At 36.3% G+C, this 15,556-nt stretch overlaps 1 protein-coding gene across 3 annotated transcripts in view; it reads right to left on the reverse strand.

Moving 5' to 3' along the window:
• TPR (translocated promoter region, nuclear basket protein) overlaps positions 1-15,556 on the reverse strand; it is a 44,013-nt gene that overhangs the window by 20,128 nt on the left and 8,329 nt on the right. For all 3 annotated transcript variants that reach the window (XM_030031796.2, XM_030031795.2, XM_030031797.2), the window contains 21 exons: positions 15,289-15,429; positions 14,174-14,265; positions 12,588-12,785; positions 11,951-12,058; positions 11,178-11,404; positions 10,303-10,466; positions 9,768-9,907; positions 9,538-9,686; positions 8,484-8,646; positions 7,914-8,048; positions 6,978-7,118; positions 6,640-6,808; positions 5,976-6,142; positions 4,852-5,004; positions 4,022-4,138; positions 2,720-2,923; positions 2,446-2,630; positions 1,858-2,005; positions 1,325-1,462; positions 477-608; positions 83-213 (listed from right to left, as the gene is read on the reverse strand). In XM_030031796.2, the coding sequence (XP_029887656.1) occupies positions 83-213; positions 477-608; positions 1,325-1,462; positions 1,858-2,005; positions 2,446-2,630; positions 2,720-2,923; positions 4,022-4,138; positions 4,852-5,004; positions 5,976-6,142; positions 6,640-6,808; positions 6,978-7,118; positions 7,914-8,048; positions 8,484-8,646; positions 9,538-9,686; positions 9,768-9,907; positions 10,303-10,466; positions 11,178-11,404; positions 11,951-12,058; positions 12,588-12,785; positions 14,174-14,265; positions 15,289-15,429 (3,202 nt within the window). The remainder of the gene's footprint in view (positions 1-82; positions 214-476; positions 609-1,324; positions 1,463-1,857; positions 2,006-2,445; positions 2,631-2,719; positions 2,924-4,021; positions 4,139-4,851; positions 5,005-5,975; positions 6,143-6,639; positions 6,809-6,977; positions 7,119-7,913; positions 8,049-8,483; positions 8,647-9,537; positions 9,687-9,767; positions 9,908-10,302; positions 10,467-11,177; positions 11,405-11,950; positions 12,059-12,587; positions 12,786-14,173; positions 14,266-15,288; positions 15,430-15,556) is intronic.

Raw genomic sequence — 15,556 nt, forward strand, 5'->3', positions numbered from 1 at the left:
AAGAAATTACACTTCCAGATACAGCTTTATTTAAAATACTTTGCTTTGCAAAACACTTTTTACTAATTAACTTATACCACACCTGGCTATTTCTGCTTTAAGCCTGCCTGTTTCTTCACTCATCTGTTGTATACGCTTGGTGTTTGCCTCCTTCTCTGAAAGCAGCTTCCTATACTCTTCGAGATCCGTGTCCTTCTGTTGACTCAATAAATGCTGAAAGGTTGAGAATTGCATTTTCATAAGATGATTATACATTAATATCCAGAAAATCTCTTTGAATTAGAGCTACTGCTTTTGCATTTTGATTTGGAATGCCTATGAATTAGAATAGCCTATTCTGAAGCTGCATAAACAATGCTTTATAATTCAAATACATTTCTTAGTTTGTTGGTGTTTTAAAGAAAATTTAGTTTTTTAGTTTGGTTGTTTGGGGTTTTTTTTCCCCCAAATCTTCTTTGAAAACATGCATTCCCCACCTGAGTCCGGGCTTTCCAGCGCTTAACATCTTCTTCCAACAGCTTTTTCTCCGCCTGCAACATTCCACTTTTCTCACTCAGTTCAGCATTAGACTCTTGGAGAGGTAGAATGTCCGCCTCAAGCTTGCGTACCTGAAAAAACACAAATGGGGATTAAACTCTCTGGATCTTATGACACTGAAGGAAATGGAATATGGTAGGCCTTGAACAATGACAGTAAGAGTGACAGAGAGAGCAAAATCAACACCCTCAGGAAGTCATGACATAGCTTCTCTCCTGACTCTCTGCTTTTCAGTGGCCACCTAGGGGCAGGGAGAAGGATGAGGAGCAAGAGCAGGGGATGATCCTACAGAGAGAAAAAATACCCCTATGACTTCACAATCTTAGATTTTCACTCTTTGTACTTTGGTACAGGAAACAGATTATTCATTACGTGTTAGAAGCCAAGCAACACTGCACCAGATTCCATTAAAATAACTGGTGTGTAGGAATGGGAAGAGGGAGTATCTCCCTTTTAAACTCTTAATAAACCTGTGGTCTGCTTTGCATGTATTCCTGTGCCATTTTTCATTTATCTGCTGATAATATTGTTGTTACTGGTATATCTCTAGCCAAGGATAAATGCTGATTTTCAGTTTCATTTAAACAAAACTGAACTTTAAACCTTCCAATGTTCTAGGTAGACCAATGTCTTCTAAAATTCTAAATGGAAAGTTTCCTCATTTGTGTATGACGTAAAGAAATAATCACCATCTAAATCACATATTTATTGTAATTAGCAATGGTATGTCCAGACACTAACTCATCAGCTTGAATATCGAAAAATTTACATGAACCTCAGGACTAACCTTTGCTTGAATTTGTTGTAGCTCTTGTTCTAGCCTCTCCTTCTCTTCTCTCAGCATCTTGTTGGTTTCTATCAGTACATTCATGGTCTCAGTTTTTTTCATTAATTCTTCATGCTGTGCAATGGTTTTTGCTGTTACCTTTTGAAAAGATTTAACTCAGTCATTTGTTTTGCTTGCACATGCACATATACTTACTTGGATCTGGCATAACACCATCTTGGAAAGCTACCATGGCATTGATTATCTCATATGTACATTTAAAACAAGTAAATATCACTTAAGAAATGGGAGATTGGGAAAAAATTGAAAGAAATTATCTTTATTTTCCCTATTTATGTGATTTTGGAATTGCCACACTGCTTCATAGGACTCAAAACAAGATCCTCCATTTGGCTATACAGCAACCCCAGTTTAAAAGCTCCTGATTCTTCCAAAACTTCATTTTTGGGCACAGGCAGCAAAGACAAAGAGTAGAACGTAGAGTAAAGCCCTCTCTACTTACTGAAATCATAAACAATAATATCCAACCATACCTGCACCTTCTCTCTCTCAGCATTGAGACTGTCCTGAAGTTCCTGGAGTTCCCTTTCCAGGTACTCCACTCTCTGACGGTAACGCAAACTCTCCACCTGGGCCACCTCAAATCTAGTCTCTGCAATCTCCTTTTCTCGACGTATAAATCTGCAGTAAGAAAATGAACACCACATCATGTCAATGAAAGTGCAAGACAAAGCGTTTTAAGTTGAAGCATCTTATATCTGAAGGTCTACTGAGTATAGAAATTGGTTCAGAAAGATCAAAAAGAAAATCCTAGAGAAAAATTCTTGAAAATCTACATCAAACCCCTAAAAACCACAATGAGAAAAAAATCACCTCTATGAATCTTTCTTGCCAATTACATTTGCTAAAATCTGATTTAGCTTCCTGTCATAATTGACTCTCAGTTTTTTCCTAGGAGTAGAACCTCCTCTATTAGTTACCGATGTAGTACACCACCTCCTACCTTGCAAAAAAGCACTTAAATTTTATACATTATCCTTCAAATACAAAGTAATACAGAACTATTTAATTTGGCAACTAATTTATAGCCACTGAGAGAAGGAGTCCAGAGCTAAATTTACCTAAGGATTTCTAAGATTTGTTCCTGAGATTTGCCTTCCTCATTGAGAGAAACATTCACAGCAGTTGGCATGGCTTCCTTCATAGAAGTCACCATCTTATCACTCAGACTTTCCAGCTGTTCATGTAATAATTGATTTTGTTTTTCCAAATCTTCACAGCGGGAGGCAAGTTTTGAAGCTTCATCCTACAAGAAAATTGTTTAATGGCTGTGAATTCTGTGGCTGAATTTCTGTTAACTGAAAAAACCCACTGAAACCATAAAAACAATAATACCTGGATCATTCTCTCTCTCTCTTCCCAGGACGCTTTGCACTCTAACAATTCAGACTCAGCTTTCCGAGCGGCTTCCTCTAGCTGCTGCCTTACTGCTGCATTCTTGGTAACTTGGTCTTTAATAGCCTGTAATGCTTCAACATCGGCAGCATGAAGCATTAATTCCCGTTCATATTTATTTTGAGCTTCAGAAGCCATCTTTGCCTGCAGAAGAATATAAAAAATAGATTCTGTTACCTTTAATGTTACATTTGACATGTACAAAGAGATTCTCAAATTCTAGACAAAATCAGTGACTGCTAATCAAAAAGAAAACCATTGGCCAAAACCTCTTCATTCTCAAATACAATAAAGATTGATAAGCTTAGAATGGTTCCCTTAAAGAAATTATTGGTTTTAGGAAAAATTAGAATTTGAAATAATTTTCTTTGAGTGGCTAGCAGGAGGACACACTCTATAGTTACTCAACAATCAAACCTCTTGCTGTAGATTCTGCACTGATAACAGGCAGGTATTAGTCCAAGAACATCCAGTGGTTACTTCTACATGTGAATGAGCAAAGATACTTACTGCATGAGGTTAAAAAGCTAAGGACAGACTATGGTCACAGTATTAGCTGAAAAAAATGGAAATGCCTGTCTACTAAGTTTTGGGCTGGATTAAACAACAGCCAAAAATTTTTATGCATCCTTTACACTGATCAGTGTTGCTGGAATTCTCACCTGCAGAAAAGTAGATTTCCTTCAAAAAACAGTTGGTAACAATACAGTCTTATCAGGTGCTACTAATCATCATACTGCCCCATAGTCTTAAAAGATGACAATTATGTTTTGGTTAGAAGGATATTTTCTCCATTGTCTTGTTGTGAGACTTCTTGTCGTGAGGAGTTTTTTGCTCCTCCCTCAGGAGATTGAGGTAGCAATTCATTAAAAACAGTTAATTGCATTCCCCAATAAAATTTTTTACATAATGAAACAGACCTCAGAAACAGTAACCCATTGTATCTTCTGTTGTTTTCTTAAATGTGAAACAAGCACAAACTGTGCTTGCAGCACAACGTTATATTCAAAGTCAGTTTAGTTGATATTACCACAATGTTTGATCAGGTAGAAAAGTGAAGCATTAAATAAGCAGCTGTTTACAAAATGGAGAAAGTGCTCTTACAGCACTTTTCTTGCCTCCACAAGTCTCTGATGAGCAGCACTACCTTTAAAAAATGTTTTGAGTTCAACTGAAAAACAATGAAAAACTAACATTAAGTTTACTACCTCTGGCTAAAATAGGCAAATACTACAAACATACTTGTTCCTGGCAGTCGCGTCTGGCTTGTTGTTCATTATTTAGAGCTGCGCTGGCTCTCTGAAGAGCTTCCTGAACTTCTGACTGCACGGTTGACAGAGTCTTCTTTAGTTCCGATAGCTACAGTGATGGGGTAGGGGGAACAACAAAAAAACAAAACAAGAACAAAACAAAGACTAAATGGCAAAGTATTTTACAGAGTATTGAATGCAGCAAGGCTTTGAATGTAGTCAGTTGTGAATAATGTAGAACTGAAGGGTGGTTATTTTATTTTAATTTTTTTAAATACTAATTTTAATCTAAAGAGAAATACTTTCAAGATTTTGACTTATTAATATACAGAGCTCTTTCCTGGTAAAAATCTATTACTGTTCTTTCAGAGTTGGACCTGCAGTAATTCTAGTTGCAGTCACCTTGTTTCTTTCAACCCCAGTAAGAGCCCAAATATAAACTAGACAAACAAGGTCATAGACCACTCTGGTTTTAAGAGACATGCATGCTACAAATTTGGTTTTGGCTCATGTTCCAAAAAGGGTTTTCTGAAACCTTTCTCAAAGGCTTTTAGTCATGTTTTTCTGCAAACTCTGCTCGAAGTTCAGGAAGATAGTGACAGCTTTAAATACACAATCACCCTACAAAAGTTATAAGGTTAATGTACTACTCATGTTTGGAAACCTCTCACAAATTTAGTTAGCCTTTTGTACATTCTAGAAGATTTAGTTTTGCACACTACTATACTGTGAAAACAAACTGAAGTTTAGAGAATTATGTAAAAGTACATTCTTCTGGACTCTCTACAAGGGAGTTTAAGGGAGGGGGCATTCAGCACACACCTGTTGTTCCATATTCTCCACAGCTTTACGCTTCTCCTCTTGCAGTTCTTGCTTTTCTTTCTCTGACTCCATCAGCTTCTTTTCTAGTTGTGCTTGATACTCTGAAGACTCCTTCAGACGCGCTTCAACTGTTGCACGAACTTCCTCTGTCACCTACATTAAAATCCACCATAAGAGATCGGTTTTTTTCCCTTTAAATAGGGTATTCTGATATGAAACCAGTATTTTATTACCAATTCAAAGCCAGAATAGGTATTCCTAGCACCTCATGTAGAATAACAACACTGAAAATGTGGAGAATCACAAACAGCTTTGAATTTTATTTTTTTTCCTTCAAAGCTGCAACACCTCATGAAGTACACACAAGAAACGTTTTATGGGACTGCACTCAAATGTGCAGTAGCCAGCATATCTTTTTATCACACACTAGAATCTGCAATATTGCTAAAGCATATCAAGCCACGATGAAGTTTTTACAGTAACACAACACAGACAGGCAGAGAACTTGGATACTAGACAAACAGCACTCCATCATGCACTGATGCTGTAACTTCCGTAGAAGATGAGAATTCTGTTTCCCCAATTTATCTTATTTTGATATGCTGAACAGCTTGGAAGAACAGGCTTCATTCGCTATTAACATGGTGGAGTGTATGACAGATCAGAAGGTCATTCTTAAGCTTTTCCCATGAATACCACATATAGAGCGTTCTTTTGCATCACTGAAGACCTTGCTGATGCAGAAGGTGTAAATTTAACTGCTTTTGATTGACAGCTAATTAATATTTTTAATCATTGCTCACAGGGTTATAAGAAAGAGTTTTTAAAAGTCAATTCCCCTCTTTCGAAGGAAGACATTAGCAGAATACAGCTTTGAATCAAATTTACAATTCAACATTTTAAAACTATTCTGCAAAAAGGTTTAATATTTCCATGATTAAAAGTCTTTTTAATAAAATTGTCTAAAATATGGTCGTACTACATTATCTTCTAATGCCTCCTAAACTAACTTTAGTTTTTTTGTAATTCTTCCCATAATCCTACAGACTGTACTGTAGTACAAGAAAAAAAAGTCTTTCATTTTGTTTTTGGTTTTGCTCTAATAAACAATGGCAACTACTTACTTGTTTTTCCTTATTAAGGGATTCCTCTAGACTAAGAACCATGGCCCTGTACTGTTCCACATTACTAGAACTAGTCTTGAGTCTTTCTCTCAGGTCATTAACTTGTTCATCAGCTTGTCTTAGTCGACTTACAAGATCATCCACATCTTCACTTGTAGTAGGCTGACCTATAATATTAGAACACATTCATTAACTGATGAAATTTAATTCAGTTTTTCAAACCACTGTTCTGTTGAAAACTGAAGTCTTTATAGGATAATAACATGGAAAAAACAATCACTCTCACAAAGCTTCCCTAAACAAAATTGTTAGCCCTAACCAAAATAGTGGCTTACAATAAACATTGTCGATTCAGACAAAAAAGACCCTGGCTATTTAAAAACAAGTTACCTAACAGGCTTAAGTTCTTTCAAATAAAAATAAAAGGGATCCTTTAATAAGTTTTCCTTTATTTTTCCCCTTTGTCAAAGACTGCTTGGACATTAATTTTACTTTAACAAATCACCCTGGTTATAATTGGTTGAATATGTGATTGTAATAATGAAGAGGTTTATTATTTAGTGTACTGTCCTCCTAAATCTAAGCTACTATGAATTATGAATTTTACCATTCTGCAGACAGCAATGTTTAACAAAGAGAAATTCAACATAGAAAACCATCTTACCTTTCCCTGGAGCCCTCTGTGATGACTGAGATGCTAGCTGAGCCTCTGTACTGTTAAGCTGCTGTTTCAACATAGCAGTTTCTTTCTGGGCATTCTTTAAAAGTTCCTTTGTGTTAATGTGACGGTTTGTCTCAGTCTCGAGTTGCCTCTTAAGATCCAGGATATGAACCTGAAAACACAAGGTTCTTAAACTTGTAATTATTCACAAATGGCACAAAGACCAAATATGTTTATAAATTTCACATATGAAAAACAATGCACTGTAAGCTGTCAGAAGCCACATAACTATTGCTTTATTTTCACTAAAAGAAGTTTAGCATATATATAATTATACTTACCTCTTGATTTTTGGTAAGGGAATGTCTTTGTTCCACCTCACTTTCTAGTTTCTTCTTCAGCTGAGATATCTCACGCTCTAGCTTTTCTATCTGATTATTGAGTCTTTGTTTTGTTTCCGTCTCAGACCTCTCCAGTATTCCCTGATAAAAGAGCACAATGCACTATGCTTACAATACACTTTAATAAATTTCTTCTGAATTACTGCAGCACTTCATACAAAGTTGTCACACTTCTCCCATCACAAGATAATTACTGCAGGGAGCAAGCGATAATAGGTAGATATAGAAAATTAGGAAAAGAAGCACTTACATTGTATGACTTAGTTTTGAAGGATTTTTTAATAATATTGATACAATAAGTATTATTAGAAGAAAATCTATTACTCATGCAGTCTAATTCCAGGGATTAATAAAACCCAAAAGATCTACTACAGAAACAGAATTCAGTCACATAATAAAGTGTGCAACCTTAAATATATATATAAAAATAAATATATACTCTAAGAGTCAATATACCTTATAATAGAAGACAGAAAAGTATAAAACTAAATATACCTTAAAACAATAGAAAAATAAACTACCAAGGCAGGCACTGGTATATTTTGCCATCATAAAAATTCACATACAGATTTTTTCCTTTTACTTTGTTCCATGTGTTATGTTCCCATTTTATTGTGAAAACCCTTCTCATCAACTCAAAATTATCAGGACTTTGCCCAGGTAAATACTAGAGTATCATAATTTAGGATACGAATAACAAACGTGCTTAAACAAGTTGCTCAAGTATTTTAAGTTCAGTGTCAATCTGTAGCAACAACAAAAAAGAAAATCCATTTTTAAGACCCTATGCCATGACTGGTTTATTCCATTTCATGGGTATTTACTGAAAACTCTGAAAGACAGACCAAACTTGGACATAAGAATAATACCACATACCTGAATAGTTCGCAAATTAGTAAGCAGCAAGTTCTGTCCTCTTTGTTCAACTAATAAAGACTCACGTTGCTGAGTCAAACGCACATCTGACATCTTCAAGATATCTTTCTCTTTTTTTAAGTTTTCTGCTCTCACCTTTAAGACAGCAAATAATAACAAGAACTTTGTTATGAATCCCAAATCTGTCCATTAATTTTAATATTACTTTTTATGATTAGTTAATACTGTTTTTAAAAAAGAGCTTTTAAGATTATAGATTGTAAATTAAAATTCATGCAAATTAAGCCAAGAACACTAAGAACACAACTGTTTGACTAATCAAATTCTGTTTTCTCTGTAAACTGAAACACCTTCAGAATGCTGTTGCATCTTCACTCTGTACTCGAGATATTTTGTGGAATGTTACAAATGGACGCACCAGATATACATGCACACAAGCTTTTACAGATTTAATAGCTGATGCACTCAAAAAGTCACACATTCAAGTTCTGACAGCTTTCAAGATAATCGTAAGAAAAACTCTCATGCTAACGTGGAATATCTAGCAGTATAATACACTGTATTACTAACCTCTGCCACTGCCAGTTTTTCATTAGCTCCCCTCAGGTCTTGAGTCATAGTGTTAATTATCTGCTCTTGCTTCTGAGTTGTTGCTGTGAGTTTCTGGGTTCTTTCATGCAGAGATGTTATTTCTCTACGATAACTTTCAACGTTATCCTGCAGCATTTCATAACTTCCCATGGAACAACAAAGCAAAGTTTACATTTGCCACATTAAATTGTTTAATTGCAAGAGGTATATGAACACAGCTGTATGTTTCATGTTCTTGTGCATCACTGTCCTAGTTTCAGCTGGGATAGAGTTAACTGTCTTCCTAGTAGCTGGTATGGTGCTATGTTTTGAGTTCAGTATGTGAAGAATGTTGATAACACTGATGTTTTCAGTTGTTGCTAAGTAGTGTTTAGACTAATGTCAAGGATTTTTCAGCTTCTCATGCCCAGCCAGAGAGAAAGCTGGAGGGGCACAAGAAGTTGGCACAGGACACAGCCAGGGCACCTGACCCAAACTGGCCAACGGGGTATTCCATACCATGTGACATCACATCTAGTATAGGAACTGGGAAGTGGGGGCGGGGAATTGCCGCTCAGGGGACTAGCTGGGTGTCGGTCGGTGGGTGGTAAGCAATTGCACTGCGCATCATTTGTACATTCCAATCCTTTCATTATTGCTGTTGTCATTTTATTAGTGTTATCATTATCATTATTCATTTCTTCTTTTCTGTTCTATTAAACCGTTCTTTTCTCAACCCGCGGGTTTTGCTTCTTTTTCCCCGATTTTCTCCCACATCCCATTGTGGGGGAGGGGGGGGGAGTGAGTGAGCGGCTGCGTGGTGCTTAGTTGCTGGCTGGGGTTAAACCACGACAATCACTTTTCACGTATGTGGCTCACTCAAATAGAAGGTATATTGTTGATCCCTCCTTCACTGTTTCCTTTGTGCTCTTTAACAGAATAGACAATATTAATGTTTAACTGGCAACTCTTCCTGAGCAAATGATATCAAGCAATCAACATGATTCTGTTGACAGAGAACACATAAGGCAATGAAATTAAATAACTGATTTACCGTTTGGAGGCAAACTCCAGCTGTGTGGATATCTTTGCATTTTGTGATCTCAAGTCTGTGACCTGCTCCTGAAGCTTTTCATTTTGTTCATTCAGCAACTTGTCATTCTCTGCCTTCTCTCTTTTATAGTTCTCAAAAACTTCCTGCAACTACATCAAAGAATAGACATTAAAGTGCTTACAAGAGTAAAAACAGTGATAGCTTTCTACAGTGTTTATTGAAAAATATACCTGCTTAAGAGCAGCCTTAGCCTCCACAGTCTCCACTGACTCAGTCACTGACAATGGAGCAGGAGTTGATATGGCTTGAGGTAAATTTGGGCGCTTTGGAGTAGATGTAAGAGAAATCTCCTCTGGTAATATACCTGAAGCTAAAAAAAAGATAAAGGGAATTTTAAAGGCAACAATTGAATGAATGCTTGCCAAAGCAGAAGATCATACAGTCACACTGAAATATGGCTAGAAAAATACTGTATTGCTAGGAAGTCTTGGGCTCTCCTGAGCAACTCATTCTTTATACCTACAGTATGCTACCAGAACACATGTAGTCACCACTACATGTCAGTCATTATGTAGCTATTTATTATACTGTAAAAATAATATCATGTGTCTAAATCCAAATTCACGGGTTTTCCAGTGAGTAAGGGTAAAAGTTGAATACTAGATTAACAGAAGTTACTAGTACCATTACAGCACCATTACTGAAAATTCATAACAAATGACAATTTTATTTTTTTTTCCAATGGTGCAGAAACGTGAAGCTTACCTTGCAAGGGAATGATAGCTCCTGTGGTCTGTGCCAACAATATGCGGAACATATCACGCTGACGAACTATGGACTCAACAAGCTGCAACTGATGATGACGTGATTCACGCAGTTTTTCCAGCTCATTAAGAGCTTCCTCAAGCTGACTCTGAAGCTCAGAAATTCTGAAACCAACAACAGTTGTTTTCAGTGACACACACAGCGAGGCATACCAAGATGACACAACCCTTACATTTTGTCACAGTCCTTCAGCGTGCATTTATTGCATCTTTGAAAGTTAAGCACCACTGAGGTTTTTGAGCAAAATTATAGGAAGACTGGTCTTTGGGCTTGCCATTTTGTAGATGACAAAGGAAGAAGGCCTCTTCCATGAAAAGCAGAATAGAGACAATTCTATTCACATGAATAACTTCAAACAACAGTCAGTAGCATAAGCAGAGAATCAGGCTGCTGATTATTTATTTTAATACAGAAATACGTTATTTGTGGGCTTTACAGCTAGTAAATTAGACATGCACATATGCAATTTTTTGTTCAGCTAATGGGAATGAAAACTTTTCTTTTTCAAAAAACAGCTCTGTTGTGTGAAATCACATTCACGAAAAGACCGACAATTATTTTTACTTTGGATTTTGATGAGAGGACCTATTACAAGATATATAGCTATGAAGCCATTTTAATCTAAACCTGAAGACAGTGTTGCTTAATAACAATTTGCCTTTATGAATTACATAGCTGCTCACGAGCATATGTGCACTTACATATGCAGATGCACACAATTAATAACAATCAGAAGCAAAAAACTGAAAAGTGTTTTAATAAATCCCTGTTACTATTTAGTACAAACAGTTTTCTAGAAGGAACAGATAGCTTACTTTGATGATGTTGTTTCTTGCTCCTCTTTTTCTCTAGCTTCTCCCAGCTCCCGAAGAGCCACCAAGAGACGCTGATTCTGCTGCTGAAGTTCTTCAATGTTTCTGTAAGAGACTAGATGTTGAGATATCACTTCAGAAGAGCTACTGATGTCAGCAGAGCTCACTTCTTCATCACGAATCACATGATTGCCTCTAGCTTCTTCAAGTTCCATTAAAAGCACACGAATCTGAAAGAGAACATTCTAGTATAAGACTTGCACACAAACTCAAAAGTTCACACTGAAAAACAATACATTAGAAATAAAGTACTTGGAAATTAAGTATTTTTTTCCTACAATATACAAACTGTTACAATCAATAAATCCTTGTAAGATAATTACGTTATAGAAAAAACAGTCTGACAAAAGGAAACCACATCAAGGTCAGAAGTAGATAGTCTGTGTTCAGTTCTGCGAACAGTTCACAGGACATTCCAATCAAAGAAGTTATATAGCTATCTATCTATATCTGAATTTTCCATGTCAGATGTTTAACAATATTATCGCAAAGCAGCAGCACTTCTATGCAGCTAAACTTACTCTAACTTTGTAAACAGAAATGTAAATACCACGTTTCCTTAAGGATAAGCTTTTAACATCACTAAGGCTTTTATGACAACCAAAGTCTACATGACTGTGGCTGAACACAACTTCAAAGTAAACTTCAGAAATACAGCACCATATTAATAAATAAATTGCAAATAGTACATTTAACCATAGCAACATTTGTTCTACCTGCTGTGAAAGATCTTTTACTTGTATTTCCAGTCTCTGGTTTTCTCTTTCAAGCAGAGAGGCATGCTTATTGGCTTTATCGGCATCCTCCTGCAATCGTTGGATTTCCTGTGAGGATACAACCATTAAGAAACATGTAGCAATTCAACTCCGACACATTCCTTTCCAAAGAGATAATGTCATGTAGAGACATGCCTTGCGAATCAAACTGCACTTTACTACTTTGAAGTAACATTCCAAAGGATAAACTCCAAATGTTTAGGAATCAAAAGCCACACTCTTTCATGCTGTATTAGTGTATGTATTAAAGTTAATGGGAAGTGAGCACCGAAGTCTGATTTTATTTCTTTGGACAAATACTAATCTTTGTTTATAAAGAATTCTACTCTCTCAGAAAATCAGAGATTATAAGTCACCACATTTAAGCCTTCACTGTAAAAAACTCTGAAAAATGTTGGTTCTGTAAAATTCTTTGCACAGCCCACTAAATTGCAAGCTAGAAAGTTCAACAGATATTTTCCCACAATAAAAGTTGACTAAAAGATCCATTTTATACGTTTACTGACAGCCATTAGGATTAAGGAATTAAAAAGACATTTTTTCCAGAAATTTACATGCACTTTTATTTTATACTGACCTTCATAGCTTGTTCAAGCTTTGCAGACAGACTAGCAACAGCTTTTTGGGAACGCTCAAATTCTTCACGCTGACGTTTTAAGATGGGTGCTTTGGCTTCTACTTCCTGCACTATTTCATCCAAATATTTATTGATTCTCTTATTCTCCAGCTTTTCCAAAAGCAACTGATCCTGAGTTTCTACGTATGCATTGTACAGCTGCAACAAAAGATTTTTTGGTTTTGTTTTTCTGTTTGTTTTTGATACACCTGGACAGACCTCTTAAAAAAGAGCCACTGGTAAGTATACAATTCGTACCTTAAAGCAGTATAATTTCATACAACTCTAAACTTGTTAATTCAGAGAAACAAGTTGGACTTTCAAAACAATGTGTTTTTAGGACTCATACCATGGCAAAGCAGTTACCCCTATTAATTTAAAAATGGCAAACTTTTATAGTTCAACTGTGTGCAATAGAAGAATTCTATGTAAAAGGGACAAATCTTACGCAAGTTTAAGACAATAGAAATATCAAAACTAGTATCACAAAAGAAAGCAGCAAGCACAGAAGAAAGTAATTTAATGGCTGGACAAAATGACCAATAACAAACAAAATCAAAATACAAATTGCATAAACAGAAGTGTGAAAAAAACCATGGAATATGTACGACCTAACATCATAAGGCGATTCTCCCCCTCTACTCCGCTCTCATGAGACCCCACCTGGAGTACTGTGTTCAGCTCTGGGGCCCCCAGCATAAGACAGATATGGACCTGCTTGAGTGGGTCCAGAGGAGGGCCATGAAGATGATCAGGGGGCTGGAGCACCTCCCCTATGAGGACAGGCTGGGACAGTTGAGGTTGTTTAGCCTGGAGAAGAGAAGGCTCCAGGGAGACCTTATAGCAGCCTTCCAGTAGTTAAAGGGGGCCTACAGGAAAGCTGGGGAGGGACTCTTTAACAGGGAGTGTAGTGATAGGACAGGGGGTAATGGATTTAAACTGAAAGAGGGTAGATTTAGGTTAGGCATTGGGAAAAAAATTTTTACTGTGAAGGTGGCAAGAACTGGAACAGGTTGCCCAGAGTGGTTGTGGATGTCCCATCCCTGGAAGTGGTCAAGGCCAGGTTGGATGGGGCTTTGAGCAACCTGGTCTAGTGGAAGGTGTCCCTGCCCACAGCAGGTGGGTTGATCTTTAAGGTCCTTTCCAATCCAAACCATTCTATGATTATGTTAAATTTTTCTGCAAGTATAAGCCAAATGTGCAGCTGTACAGATTAAAAAATTATGTAAATAAGGAAAAAAAAAGCTCTTGCCAAAAATGCATACAGAAAATAAGTTTATGTGCACAAAAACCCCCGTATTTCAGAAAAAGAACTTAAAGACCCTACAAATGTTTTGATCTACTAAAGAAAAACTGTAAGGTACGTTGAAAAAAATCCTAATAATTTAGCCAGTAAAGTCTGCCTCAAACGCATGAAAAGATTTCATCAACTTCAGTCAGGCATTACACCAAATTCAAAAGAGTCAATTAAGCCTGCACCCTTATACGATTAGCGTCTCTCTGTTGGCATTTCAAGGGCCTCGAAACTAGAGTTTCTTCTCGCTTACCTCAGTTAATTTCATTCCAGGCTTGACTACTTTAGCTACTGCTGCAGCAGTGGGAGACATAGCTGCCAGTTCCTCCTCAGACAATATGGCTCCTGAAGATATAATCCCACCAATTACCATTAAAAAGCTGCAATAATTCCCATCATAAATATTCCTTATTAATACAAAGAATGTCTTCATTCACCTTTGTGCTTTATAACTACTGTATTTTAAATTACTATTTTAAGCCCTTAAAGTTACTGGTTTAAGAGCTTTCTGTCATCTATAATATACAGACACATGTGCAAGTGACTGGTATTACATACAATATTTCATGTCATACATTATCAGTGTCTCTTACTAGTTTAATCTGAAATGCTGAAAAGCTTTTGCTATTAGACTTTTAAAATTTAGATCATTTCTGAATGTAAGCAACTGAAATAGCGGGAGCAAAGCTTAACATCAGATTTCTCAGCAAACTGCCGGGGGTTTAGAGTGGCAGAGCACTGGTTTACTTTCATGAATTAATATAGGGATACAGCAAACACACTTCACGCCTCTCCATTCCTTTGTGCTCTGCTCTCTCTTTCCTTTAGAAATTACTTATATATAGCAAACAAACTATTCTTTTTCAACATAAAAAGATAGAACTATAATAGTGAATACTGAGCAAGATTTAACGTTAGATAGAAATTTAAGGACAGAGCTTTTCTGTTGTTTTTTTCTTTTGTTGTTGTCTTTTTTTTTTAAGAGGAAAATAAGAATAGTTTATCATCCCTACTCCCCTCTCTAGATAATAATTAAAAGCATGACAATTCAGCCTTAAGGAAATGTTTCCTCTCCCTTTTCTTTAAAAAGATAAGTCAGATTAACAAACGAACTTAAAAAAACATTTTGATAGAAATGCATTTTCTGGTGGGGAAAAAAAATTATATATTTTCATATACATATATATATATACACACACATACACACACATATACATGAAAAAGCTTCTAAAATTCATGATTAGAAATGACCAAAGATGAGTTAAGATGAATGCACTTACTTCCTACAGAAATTCAGCATAGTATTTTCGTGCAAGATGATAGAAAGCCTGAGGCTTTCTGTATTTTAGTTCCCAGTGTTATCCCTACCTTTGCGCTTTGTCGCGGACAGCAAGTCATTAGCATTCTCCAGCTCCTTTTCCAGTTTACTGATCTTCTCTCTCAGTTCTTTTTCCATTACAGCTTTTGACTCTTCCACCTCGGCCAAATGCTCCTGGGTTGCTTTATTAGCTAAAATTAAATCAGACAAGCAGCTTGCTGTGTTGTGGTGGTTTGTTTGGGTTTTTTTTCCTTCTAAAAAGATCAGAATTTGCATATGTACCTTAAATTTAACTTTGTATGATCTGCAGAAGTTCAT

Source organism: Aquila chrysaetos, chromosome 12 (genome assembly GCF_900496995.4).
Source record: "Aquila chrysaetos chrysaetos chromosome 12, bAquChr1.4, whole genome shotgun sequence".
Lineage (NCBI taxonomy): Eukaryota > Metazoa > Chordata > Aves > Accipitriformes > Accipitridae > Aquila > Aquila chrysaetos.